Below are 13,222 nucleotides of genomic sequence, written 5' to 3' on the forward strand. Positions count from 1 at the left end.
TCTTTTGGACAACTGTCAAGTCAGCAGTCTTCCCCATGATTGTGTAGCCTACAGAACTAGACTGAGAGACCATTTAAAGGCCTTTGCAGGTGTTTTGAGTTAATTAGCTGATTAGAGTGTGGCACCAGGTGTCTTCAAAGTTGAACCTTTTCACAATATTCTAATTTTCTGAGATACTGAATTTGGGATTTTCCTTAGTTGTCAGTTAAAATCATCAAAATTAAAAGAAATAAACATTTGAAATATATCAGTCTGTTTGTAATGAATGAATATAATATACAAGTTTCACTTTTTGAATGGAATTAGTGAAATAAATCAAATTTTTGATGATATTCTAATTATATGACCAGCACCTGTATATAATAAATATAATAAAAACACCTTAAAAAAATAAAATATATATAGTGCCCTTTGAATAATACACACACACACACACACACAGTATAATATCATAAATAATATAAATATATATATATATATATATATATATATAAAATGTATTTTTATAAATATAGCAAAAAACTAATAAAAAAATAAAAGTGGTCCCAATGAAGTGTGTATACACAATAAAACGACAAAAAAGAAAATATTTGTATATATATATATTTTTTTTTTTTTTTTTGAAGTTTTTTTACTATATTTATTATATACATACAAATATTTATTAATTAGTTTATTAAGTAATAATAATAAATTTATATATATATATATATATATATATATATATAATTACATAAATATATATGTAATAATAGTATAATATATATATAATTTATTATTATTAATTATTAGTAATTAATTTTATAAATACATTACAAATATAGCAAAAAACAAATAAAAAATAAGTGTTCCCAGTGACGTGTGTATATATAAGTAATAATAATAATAATAAATTATATATATATATATATATACACACACAAACACACACACACACACATTATATATATATATATGTATATTATATATATATATATATATATATATATATATATTTAATATATATAATATATTATAAATGATTAAAAAACACCTTTAAAAAATAAAAGAGGGTTGGTTTAATTATGTTTGATTTAACCAAAATTTAGTTTGGTGTGAGACCTCAAGACATCATTTTTTTTATTTTTTTTATTCTGAATGCAAAAACAATTGAGATTAGCAGTAAACAACAATTTTCAACACATTTATTTTTCTGTTCTTCACACATAAATGGCTTAAAAAGACTTGGAATCTAGTATACTAGTTGACAATGGACTACACTTGATACTTTTAAGTTGTTATTTAGTCCTTTTTTGAGTTTGATAGCTGTGGTTGATATGCTGTCCTTGTATGGAAAGAAAGAAAAACATTCCTTAAAATATCTTCTAGTGCATCATATACAGTCTAAAAAAAAATACTGGGTTGTTTCAACCCATGTTTGGGTCAAATATAGACAAACCCAACCACTGGGTTTAAAGATTTAATTAAAAAATGTAAACTAATGGTTGGGTTTGTCCATATTTGACCCAAACATGGGTTGAAACAACCCAGTATTTTTTAGAGTGTAGGTTTGGAATGACACAAGGGTGAGTAAATAATAACAGAATGCATCTTTAAACAGTTGGGACAGACCATCAAGTATGAGATGGCATCAGAGTTATTCTGGGAAATCCGGTGTGAACCGAGAGAAAGTTTCATTGTGCTGCTGTTGACAGGAGAGATAAACAGCAGCTGAAGGAGGCTCTGATGAGAGGCAGCTACACGGCCTTTAATGAGCTCTGACCGCACAAGCAGCTGGGCGAACGAGTGAAAAAGAGACGTACGTGCCAGAGTGCACAATGGCGACGTGTGGTTGCATGTGTCACGTGACTACTGACTACTCCAAAGACCTCATTCATGTTTAATGACATGCATTGTCGAGTTCCTACCTGATCCAGTTGTCTATTCACCAAATGGAATTTCTGAGGTAATCAATCGTAAAGATGCCACTGAATTTATATGAACCATAATAAGGTGGCTACCACTAAATGACGACAATGTGGTGATGCTTTTTGCTATCAGTGATGTTAGCTAGAGTCATGCAGTGGCCCCAAAAGGATTTGGACCTTTAGGCCACACAATGAGCCAACAACACACATTGTAAATGTGAAAAAAATATAGAACTGGAAGCGATTTTAACAACCAAATTAATTTGGATCATGAAAAGAGGTTACATACCAGAATGTGTGTAGGTGGTTGGAAAACAGGGGGCTTTAGTGACGTTAGCTAAAAGGGAATGTTTTCAGATACACGTTTTGATGAAAGATTAAAGACAAAAAGGTTTCCAGTGAAATAACATGAAACAATAAATTTTAAATGTCATGATCGCTGTAAAAATGTCTAAAATTAAATAAAAATGCACACTACCATTTAAAAGTGTGGGGTCAGAAAGATTTTTTAATGTATTTGAAGAAAGTATCTACTGACAATCATCATTTTTGCTGCGTGAGATTCTCCAGTTTTGTTGTTGTTGAGCAACTGAAGCGCGAGCTGTTAAAGCTCTGCCCCCTTTTGGAGCAGCAGCTCATTTGCATTTAAAGGGACATGCACAAAAACAGCATGTTTTTGCTCACACCCAAATAGGGTCAAAATTTGACAACGTATAATAAATGATCTGCGGTGTATTTTGAGCTGAAACTAGAGACTTGTATTATCTTGTGAAAAGGGGCATAATAGGACCCTTTTAAAATAACAAGTGTAAACAGGAATTTGTCCACTTGTGATCTGATCAAACAAAACACATCTTAATACCAAGTGTAACTAGAGCCCAAATGTATGACTTCAACAGGCTGTCGCACACATCTACTCATAGTAGACTATTTAGTGTGTGATGTGGAAGCATTTTAGCCATTTTAGGTCATTTTGCATGTCATCAAAACAGGAGTTCTGGGCAACAGTGAGAAGATGATTGACAGCTGCCAATCATTTATGTTATGCTTTCACTTCTACATGAACAGCACTGCTTCCGTCTCAACCAGCCCTCCGTCAACTCACATTAGTTGGGCGTTCACTCATACATGCAGCGGTCTGGATCTAACCAACCCAAGTGCTTCCTCATCCTGAGGTTTGTCTGACAGATCAGCCTCAGGTAAAGCTAAACACAGACACATGTCAATCAAAAGTCCTTGAGCATCTGGCCTTTTCAGGCCAACCAAGATTCCCTCAAAAACAACATAAGCCAGCGGCTCGAAATCACGCAAACGTGGTTAAAATTAGCCCCCGTCTCCTTTCCATTCAGTCCATGTTGAGATCCCAGCTGAGTGTCTGGCCGTGTCTCTCTCAGGTCCTCCTCCTACACGCCACATTTCCATAAGAATGCAGCGCGCTCTGCATATCAATCCAAACTCTTAATTAAAGAGCTGCTATATTCCTGCTGGCGTCACATACGCGGGAAGTGCGCAGTAGTCCCTTTCTCCCCGTTCTGATAGCGCAGGCCATTTGGAAAGCAAATGAGGGAGGCGATCACAACCCGGACATGGCGCGCACGTTTGAGGGGCACCTGATGGGGTTTTTGAGCAGCGAACATCAGTAAACACTCGAGTGTACGCAGCCGAGTGTGCGTAAAAAAACGTCATGTTCACTATCATGTGCTGGAAGTTATTTTTAAAAGCTTTGAGTGACCTTTCAGCATGGTGTGAAGCATAATGGATATTAAATAACGTAAAAAAAAAAAAAAAAATGTGCACTTGGAAATGTATAAAAAAAAAAAAAAGATTACTTCAAGACAAGTACAAAACAGGTTATGTTTACTAGATAGAGATGTCTGTGCATACAAACAAAACAATAATATACACAATTTAAACATTTTAAAGTATAGCATTTACTATGAAAGCTAATTTTTTTCATATCTAAACCAAGGATAAGTCCGTTCACAAGGAGATGAGAAACCCATCTCCAGTCTTTTGGGTTTGAGAACTTGGAGCTAAAGAACACTTTGGATTTGTCCAGCCGAACTCAGCTTGACACACTGGATGAAATTGGAAAGTCCTTTTTTATAATGTCTGCCAGTTTCGGTTCCACTTCTGACAACAAGCCAACCAGGTGCTGGACCTGTAGAATGAGAAAGGACAAGAAGAACTGTGATTAATCAGAGTCTGTAGGGAGCAATGAAAAGGACAAATAAGAAAATGAAAAGAGAAGAACGTACAGCCGCTCTGTGTTGTGGTACAAGGGTGCCAACAGCAGACACACAGCTTCCCTCTGTCAGGTGCCCTTCCTTGACTACCGATGATAGAAGATCCTGAAAATTAAAGGGAATTTTCACAATTTAAATATTTTCATTTTTCATATAATATAATATATATTTTTGCAATGGACTTTATACTTTTATAATATTAAATAATATAATGTAGTATATGATATTACATTAGAATTTAATAAATTATTATTTTTGGAAACTTTATAGCTTTAAATTTTATTTGTTTAAATTTACTATAATATAATATAGTTTTGGAATGTAATTTTACATTTGTAATACAGAATAATATGTAGTATATGATATATCTTACACTAGAATTTAATCATTTAATATTTAGTGAACTTGATAGTTTTAAATGTAATTTTTACATTTACTTTATAATATAGTATAGTATAATAATATAAAATATAATAATATAAAATAAATATATTAAATAATATAATAATAATATAATAATAATAAATGTTTATTTAATATTTATTTCTGAAAACAAAATCAAGAAAATGAAAATAAATAAATAAATATGAATGATAAGTTAATAATTATAATATTAAATAAACATTTAAAAATATTTATTATTTTCAAACATCAAATATCTGGTGTATTTTAATACAAATATGGTATATTTTAAAGATGTTGATGTAAACTAATAAAGCTAATAATTTTTTTTTTTAAATTTTAACTTTTAATGTAAAATATTAAACTATTAATCATTAGCTTTATTATATATTATTTTATATATTAAATATGAACATTTTAAACATGACAAAATGTATTATTTAGCTATATTAATTTATTGTAAGCATAAACAATATAATTAATATAATATAATATATTTTTGGAATGTAGTTTATCTAATATTATTTTGTAAACTTGATAGCTTTAAATTACATTTTTATATAATATAATGTATTTTGGAATTAAATGTATACTTTTTACATAGAATAATATAATGTAGTATATAATATATCTTACATTACGATTTAATTATTTATTAATATTTTGTACACCACACTTTTATAATATAATGTAATATAATATATAAAATCTCAAATTAGAATTTAATAATTTCTAATTTTATAATTTTTTAATTTACTTTATATTTTTATAATAAATATAATGTAATATAAGTAATATAGAATAATTTAATTTATATTTTTATAATATAATATAGTATATTATATTATAAGATTATATAATGTATCTTAAGTTAGATTTTAATCATGTATTAATATTTTGTAATCTGGATAGCTGGCAATTTCACCTTAGTCAGTTCCATAATTATGACTGAGAGGAACTCAGCTGTGGTTTCGACTAAAGCTTTGAGTTGTACATCTTCCACTTGTTTCTCTTCTTCTTTCTGACTCTCTCCTGATTCAGAGCTTCCAGCTGTACGGCTCTGACAGTATTCAGCGTTGAACTGCAGAATGCGAATAAGACTTCCTATTAATTCTGCACCTGCAATGAATAAACAGACATTGAACCCGAAACAGCGATATAATACCAAACCTTAAACAAACAACAATCCCTCCCATAAATTTGAATTTTGTGTTCGTACTGATATCCATTCGCAGACTGGAGTGTAACGCAGACAGTAGGGCGAGCGCCGGGGCCAGGAGAGCCTTCTGCTCCTGCAGGATGAGAGGAGGGTCGTCCGCTTGACAGAAATCCTCACATACGATCTTGCTCACAAATGTCCACACCGCACGACCACACGCTCCATCTGATACTGTAGACAAAGGAAAAATCTGAAAACATTGCTACACATTTCATACACCATTTCTGCGAACAGTCAAAAAATAAAATATGTTTTAATAGAAAGGAGCATCCATTTTTATCATAATTTATTACACTATAATTTTTTATTAATAATCACATTTAATTACAATCATTTTAGAAATGTAAACTTTTTAACAAGGATGCATTAAATCGATATTTCTTTCACTTTTTTGTACCTTTTTCCTTGTTAATATTATTTCCCATCTCTTATCATTCTTTTTTTTTTTGATTGTGTATAGTAAACTCCATTTCTTTGCATTATATCTACCCGCATTTTGTCTCTTGCTATCACACACTAAAAATTATTAGGTTTTAAATGTTGCATCCTCCAAACCCTATACAATATCTGGGGTCATAACATTTAATGGGGGCTCGTCCGGGATTTGAACTCAGGACCTCAAACTGAGAATCATACCCCTAGACCAAAATCAGCAAATTGGAATGATTTCTGAAGGATCACTGACACTGACACTGAATGGAGTAATGATGACACTGATTGGAGTAATGATGCTGAAGATTTAGCTTTGCATCACAGGAATTACATTTTAAAAATATATTCAAATAGAAACCATTTATTTAAAATTAGATTCGATCAAACTAAAATACAGTAAAAATAGGAGTAACATCAAAGAAATAAGTTTATCTGAAAGAAATTCATGAACATCTGTATGATTGTTCCCTTAAAAATACACATGCTAAATGCAAATTAATATTTTCAGGATTCAGTATGTGTGTAGGTCTCACCCAGAGCCTGCATGCCCTCTTCTACTGTAGTCAGAAGTTGGAGCGAATGAAGATACACTTCAAGAGCTTCTGGACTCTCTGACCTACAACACAAAACATTGAATAACCCTATATTCATATTTCAAAATGAACAGTGATGTGAATCCAGGTGGAACATCTTCACTTAATCTAGCAGCAGACAGAGGAATAGGTTGGTAAACACCTCGGACAGACAGACGAGCAGAAGGTCACATCACCTTAATTAATATGTCTCACCTAAGCTGCGTGGCGGCCTCAAGCAGAGAGGATGCGATATCCTGCTGTGGGTCACTCTCACTGGGTGGGGTCGACACCCAACTCTTCATTATCTCCTCATCCTCATCAAAGAGCTTATCCACCAGCTCCCCAACCTTAACCAGCAAATCCACTGCAAAGAGAAAGAGATAAACTTTAGTGTCACAGTACTTCAGAGTTACTATAGTTTTGATAAACTATTATCTAATATTTAATTAAACTAGCATTAAAGGTTTTCAAACACATCAGATATCTATATTTTAAAATTCGGTATTGATTATGGTGTAAACTAATATTCAATGAATTAAAGAAAAAAAATATTGAATATTAAATTACGTAAAAAAAAATAAAATAAAAATATAAATATATATATCTATATATATATCTATATATATATATATATATATAAACTTTAATGTAACATTTTTTGTAAGATATTAAATGTATTATATATATTTAGAATATCAATGAATAACATTACATTTATAATAATAAATAATAATTTAAAATGTTTATTTGATATGTATTGCAAAAAACAAACTAAAAAAGTTAATAATATAATAATAATAAATGTTTATTTAATGTTTATTTCTAAAAAAAAAGAAAGAAAATGAAAATAAATAAATATGGATAAGTTAATAATTATAATAATAAATATTTTTAAATGTTTAATATTTTCAAACATCAAATATCTAATATTCAATTAAATAAAGAAAATATATATATATTTTAAATGTTAACTTATTAAAAATATGAAACTATTAAACATTAACTTTTATATTATTTTGTATATTAAATATGAACATTTTAAACATGACAAAAATGTATTACTTAGCTATATTAGTTTATTGTAAGAAAAAAATTCAAACAACTATTTCTTTAATTTATATAAATATAAATTTATCAGTAACTACAAGGGAACATTTAGTCCCAAACTAGCTAGCAAAAAAAAAAAAGTTAGTAAAAACATTAATAATAAATAATAATGTTAAATGTTTACTTAATGTTTGTTGCTTAAAACAAAAATAAGAAAATTAAGATAGAAAAAGTTAATAGTTAATAATAATAATTTTAAATGTCTATGTTTATTGCTAAAAAACACGCAAGAAAATAAAAAATAAATATGAACAACTTAATAATAATAATAAATATTTTTACATTTATTTAATGTTATTGCTAAAAAAAAAACAAAAAAAAACAAACCAAACAAACCAAACAAACATAAAAATCATATTTTTTGAGCACCAAATCAGCATATTTGAATGATTTCTGAAGGATTATGTGATAGTCCAATCAAGTAATGGCTGCTGAAAATTCAAGAATTAATTACATTTTTAAATTACATAAAAACAAACAAACAAAAAATATTTAATGTTTATTGCTAAAAAAAAAAAATAAGAAAATGAAAATGTTAATATTAATCATAAATATTTTACATGTTTATTGCTAAAACACACATGAAAATGAAAGTAAATACATTAAGAGTTTCAGGCACTTTTTTGCCCTATTCATTAAAAGTACCATTAGCAACATCTTTAAACATCACTGACCATTGGTGGAGCTGCTCATGATGAAACACAGACTGCCACACACCGCGGGCTGCTGCCGTACCCTCTCTAGCCACAGAGGGGCGACATCAGGCTGAGACATGCATGTTAGCAGGAGTCTGAGAAAGCCACAGTATTGCAAGTCAGACACCGGCATTCAGAGAAAGTAAAATGTGGCATAAAATGTGAAATGTTATTTTGTAACAGGGCTTTATCTGAACTGACCTGCAAGTTTCCAAGAGTGTAGGTGGGTCATTGTCACCGAGCAGCAGAAGTAACACAGCGCTGAGATATACAGAGAACACATCAGACATAGTTTAACAGAATTATTAGCACTGTGTTTACAAAACTAGTTCAATTAATATGAAGAGAATTATGCTCTGTGTGTGTACGTCTTACCCCAAGTCAGAGTTCTGGCTGAGAGAGACACATGTGTCATGGAAACAGGCCATATTACCCAGAATTCCAACACAGATTTCCTGTAACAAACACTCTTATATGAGTATGAAGTCATAAGCAAGCAGCAAGGAAAATCTGACATATAACTCTTCAGCATACAAGCATTTACAGTGGTAAAATGACTTACAGTGAGCCGTGGACTGCGTGACTTTGCGATCACACCAAGCAAGATGTCTGGAGCCTTGAACTCTTGAAGAAAAACAGCCACGTCCTGGAGAGAAAAATCATGTAATGTGTATATACACTGTGTTCCAAATTATTATCCAAGTGACATATCGGTAGGATTTTAGTACAATAAACAGCTGACGTAGTGAAAGAAGTGCAGGCTTCCGTGTTTATGTCCGAATGCCGAGTGAGTACTTAATGACAGAAATTTCGATTTTGGGTGAACTAACCCTTTAATACAATTAATATGTTCGACAGAAACTTCCCTTAATAAGCCTTTATCTGACTGGGTTCTTCTGTGCTCTAAATCACTCAAAAATATTTTGAAATATTAGTTTTTTTTGCAAGATATTGCACCATTTCATGCTTTTCATCTTCAGAAAGATCTTTCTTCCTCCCCATATTGCATGAGAACTGTGACTTGCTTAATAATGTGGATCAACCTCTTTAAGTAGGTTTTCCATTTCTAAAAAGATATGAGGAATAAAACATACAAATTTTTCTTTGAAAAAATAAAATCTGAATATTTATTGTATTAAAATCCTCCTGATATAATAATTTGGAACACTGTGTATCAGAGATGTTCATGAGTCTTTTATCTGGAGTCCGAGTCAAGTCTGAAGTCTTTTGTCACGAGTCCGAGTCGAGTCAAAAAAAACAAAAACAAAAACTAATTCTCATACTCAAATCCTATTTTTTATCCTAGTTATATTATATAGACAAAATAATATGATCTTATCTGTTTTGTTTGAAATTAAGTTCCTATTGTGTAAGGGATAATGTACATCCAGCTTGTTACTTTATATTCCATTACAAGACTTGAGTTGATTTTAAAATATTCACGAGTCTTTTGTATCGAGTCAAGTCTGAAGTCATTTCAGGTCGAGTCCGAGTCAAGTCTGAAGTCTATTAAAATGCGGCTCGAGTCCGAGTCACTAACTCGAGTGCCCATTTCTGCCGTGTATACACATTACATTCCATCAAGGAGGGTGTTTTAGTTTACCTTATTCATAGCCATGTCCCATACTTTACACAAGTCCTCTTCCAGATCATCCATCAGTTCCATGGAAAAATCACTCGGGCCATTTCCTTGATCTGTCACCATCTATAAAGTAATAATGTGGTTCTATAAGCAATTAAATCATAGGGTGTACTTTATTTACATTTTGGCATAGTTTTTGTTAAATAAATAATGACACAGTGTAACATGTCAGGTGGTGTTGTTTATCTTAGATTGTATTTACCTAATTTTAAGATCTGCCAAGGACCAGATGATTTTTTTTATGTCATGCCCTGATATGTAAAACCATATAATTCAAAAGGGTCTAAATTAAGAAAGAAACGGAGGAGCTGATTTCATTCATGTTTTCATTAAAAAATACATTTTATTTTTTATGTTTTATTTATAAAGGGCACCTATTATGCCCCTTTTCACAATATATAATATAAGTCTCTGGTGTCCCCAGAATGTGTCTGTGAAGTTTCAGCTCAAAATACCCCACAGATCATTTATTATAGCTTGTCAAAATTGCCCCTATTTGGGTGTGAGCAAAAACACGCCATTTTTGTGTGTCCCTTTAAATGCAAATGAGCTGCTGCTCCCGGCCCCCTTTCCAGAAGAGGGTGGAGCTTTAAAGGTGATGATACACAGGGCAACTTTTTGAGCAATGTTGCCAGGCAATTTTGCCAAGCGATGTTGTTGTGGGCACTTTCCCATTATGAATGGGCAACAAAAATTCTCTCAAGATATCCGGATAGAAATTTGTTGTCCATTCTCAATGGGAAAGTGCCCAAGCAACATCTTTTGGCAACATTGCTCAAAAAGTTGCCCTGTGTATCATCACCTTAACAGCTCGCGCTTCAGTTGCTCAACAACAACAAAGCTGGAGAATCTCACGCAGCCAAAATGAGGATTGTCAGTAACGGTGTTTAGCCTTACATTGTTCAAACCGGAGTCGGACACTGATGGAGAGATTCAGGACTTATAGAGTGCATCTGGACATTTCTGAATGGTTAGTGGATAAATTTATGTAGTTGCTGTGGAGTTGATTCAACTCATCGACTAGCATGTGCCGTCATGTTAATCTTTTGTGCAAATCCAGCGTTGAATTGACCCTCATTTGTGAAGCAGTCCGGCGTAAAATGACGGCATGGTAACTTTACAACAATTCTTCCTCTTCTCTAAAGCAGCCCAACATGGCCTCACCCTCTTTGCTGCGTGTTCTACGGGGCAGGGTTTATGTAAATATTAGAGTTAGTGATGTCACCAACCCAGGAAGAAGCTTGTTGTAGTCCCTACCAGCTGTTTGTTGTAGTCCTTAAAAAGCAATTTCTGTAAAAGAAAATTTCTCCTTTTGAGATCAAGTACTCTTTCAGAAGATGTGTGATAGCGCCCCCTAGCGTATTACAGTGAAAACATGGAAAGCCGGATAATCTCTTCAGTGGCGGGAAAGTAGGGCTGCACGATTTATCGCACGATATGAAAAATAACATTGAACTTAAACGCGATTCTTAGTGCGATTATGAAATCGCAAAGGCTGCGATTGTTTTTTTTATGCACAGCTTGTCAATGAAGTATGACTCCAAATGCTAATCCCTCTGAAAGCACTGCGAGGTTGAGTCGCTTATAATGTACATTTGAAAAATCAACACGCGTTAAACATCTTGTCAAACATGAGAAGCATTTATTGAAAGGGAAAGCGTTTTCTCATAAAAGAAGCGATAACTTGTCAATGGCAGGGAAAGAGTTAAGAAAGTATAAGAAAAATCATCTGATGCAATAAACTGCTGCTTAATAAAAAAGAAGGGAAAAAAAAGCAATTTTATGTTTATTTTTCTACTGTATCAAATCCATACCGAACCGTTACTTCAATATCGAGGTACATACCGAACAGTCATGTTTGAGTACTATTATAAAAGGGGGTCAACTTTTATAATTTTATAAAATGATATAAATTTTATTTAAAAATATACAATTTTATTTTTAATAAAACGCAAATTACATATCTAAAACAAAAAACGATATTATTCATCTTGCATGTTATTGGATTCCAATGATAAGTAAGTCTAGCATACTTCAATGAGGCGGGTCAGGGTGCTGAAGAGCCAGTGTTTGCTGTACACCGTCTCCCCGATGGCGTCCGCCTCCTCACCGGCCTCAGTCTCATCTTCCTCGGGTGGAGGCGACGGGTTTCGGTCCATCTCCGGCGAACCTGAGGTGGAGGATCCACAACTGTCTCCATCCACCTCCTGAGAGCTTCTGTCATTGTGCTCTGATGAACAAATCAATATTTGACATAAATGCATGAACAAACATCGAAGGGATGAGATTAAACGCATGAATGGATAAATGCAAAAATAAAAAACGATAATAAAATATGAATGCATGAACAAAACTCCAATGCACATGCATGCAGGCAAAAAAAAAACTTTTAATGCTTACTTTTAATGTTTTACTCGCTCAAGATCGTGAAGTAAAATGCATGCATGATTAAATAACGCGTATAATTATGCTGCCTTCACGTGCTATCGGAAATTTGATAATTCCCACTTCTGAAGTTACGAGCTCATCGCATTCAAGTTTCACAATGGGAGGGCGTCCATCTGCAATTATTAGGAAACTCGTATTTACGATAATCCCGAGAGCACGTGAAGGCAGCATTATTCCCCTCAAGACACGAGTCCACCACGCTTCAGCAAAATGTGATATACGAGTTTACAAAAACCAGCTGTGATGTAACATTACAGCTCGAAAGTTTTTTCAGGATTATTTATATATTACCGGTTGAACACAGTGGCAAATATTGATTTATCTAATTAATCATTCACTGCAAATATGAGCTTAGTAACCCACATGTCCTGACTTACCCATTAATATTGACTTTCCACAACCAACGCTAAAATTCTCACGAATATCATTGCGAAAAATGCATTTTAAGCTTTATGGTTAGTTGAATAAGCAAATAAAAGCGAATGCTTCCGCTCACAACTCCACAGAGCATGATGGGAAAGAATAAAGAAATAAAAGTGGGTAGAATGG

The 13,222-nt window shown here is 32.4% G+C and overlaps 1 protein-coding gene across 2 annotated transcripts; it reads right to left on the reverse strand.

Moving 5' to 3' along the window:
* Nucleotides 1-3,747: 3,747 nt before the first annotated feature.
* On the reverse strand, nt 3,748-13,211 carry saal1 (serum amyloid A-like 1). 2 transcript variants are annotated; one of them, XM_051884749.1, is made up of 13 exons: nt 13,051-13,211; nt 12,259-12,455; nt 10,187-10,288; nt 9,146-9,229; nt 8,959-9,038; nt 8,785-8,844; nt 8,563-8,678; nt 6,995-7,145; nt 6,740-6,822; nt 5,775-5,945; nt 5,481-5,674; nt 4,166-4,258; nt 3,748-4,068 (listed from the first exon to the last, which is right to left on the reverse strand). In XM_051884749.1, the coding sequence occupies exons 1-13, from the start codon at nt 13,052-13,054 to the stop codon at nt 3,973-3,975; spliced, it is 1,431 nt and encodes a 476-aa protein (XP_051740709.1). In that variant the 5' UTR covers nt 13,055-13,211; the 3' UTR covers nt 3,748-3,972. The 2 variants fall into 2 exon arrangements, with proteins under 2 accessions (XP_051740709.1, XP_051740710.1); XM_051884750.1 differs by lacking the exon at nt 13,051-13,211 and adding an exon at nt 12,626-12,924.
* Between the last annotated feature and the right edge of the window lie 11 nt (nt 13,212-13,222).

Source organism: Ctenopharyngodon idella, chromosome 24 (genome assembly GCF_019924925.1).
Source record: "Ctenopharyngodon idella isolate HZGC_01 chromosome 24, HZGC01, whole genome shotgun sequence".
In the NCBI taxonomy this organism is placed as follows: domain Eukaryota; kingdom Metazoa; phylum Chordata; class Actinopteri; order Cypriniformes; family Xenocyprididae; genus Ctenopharyngodon; species Ctenopharyngodon idella.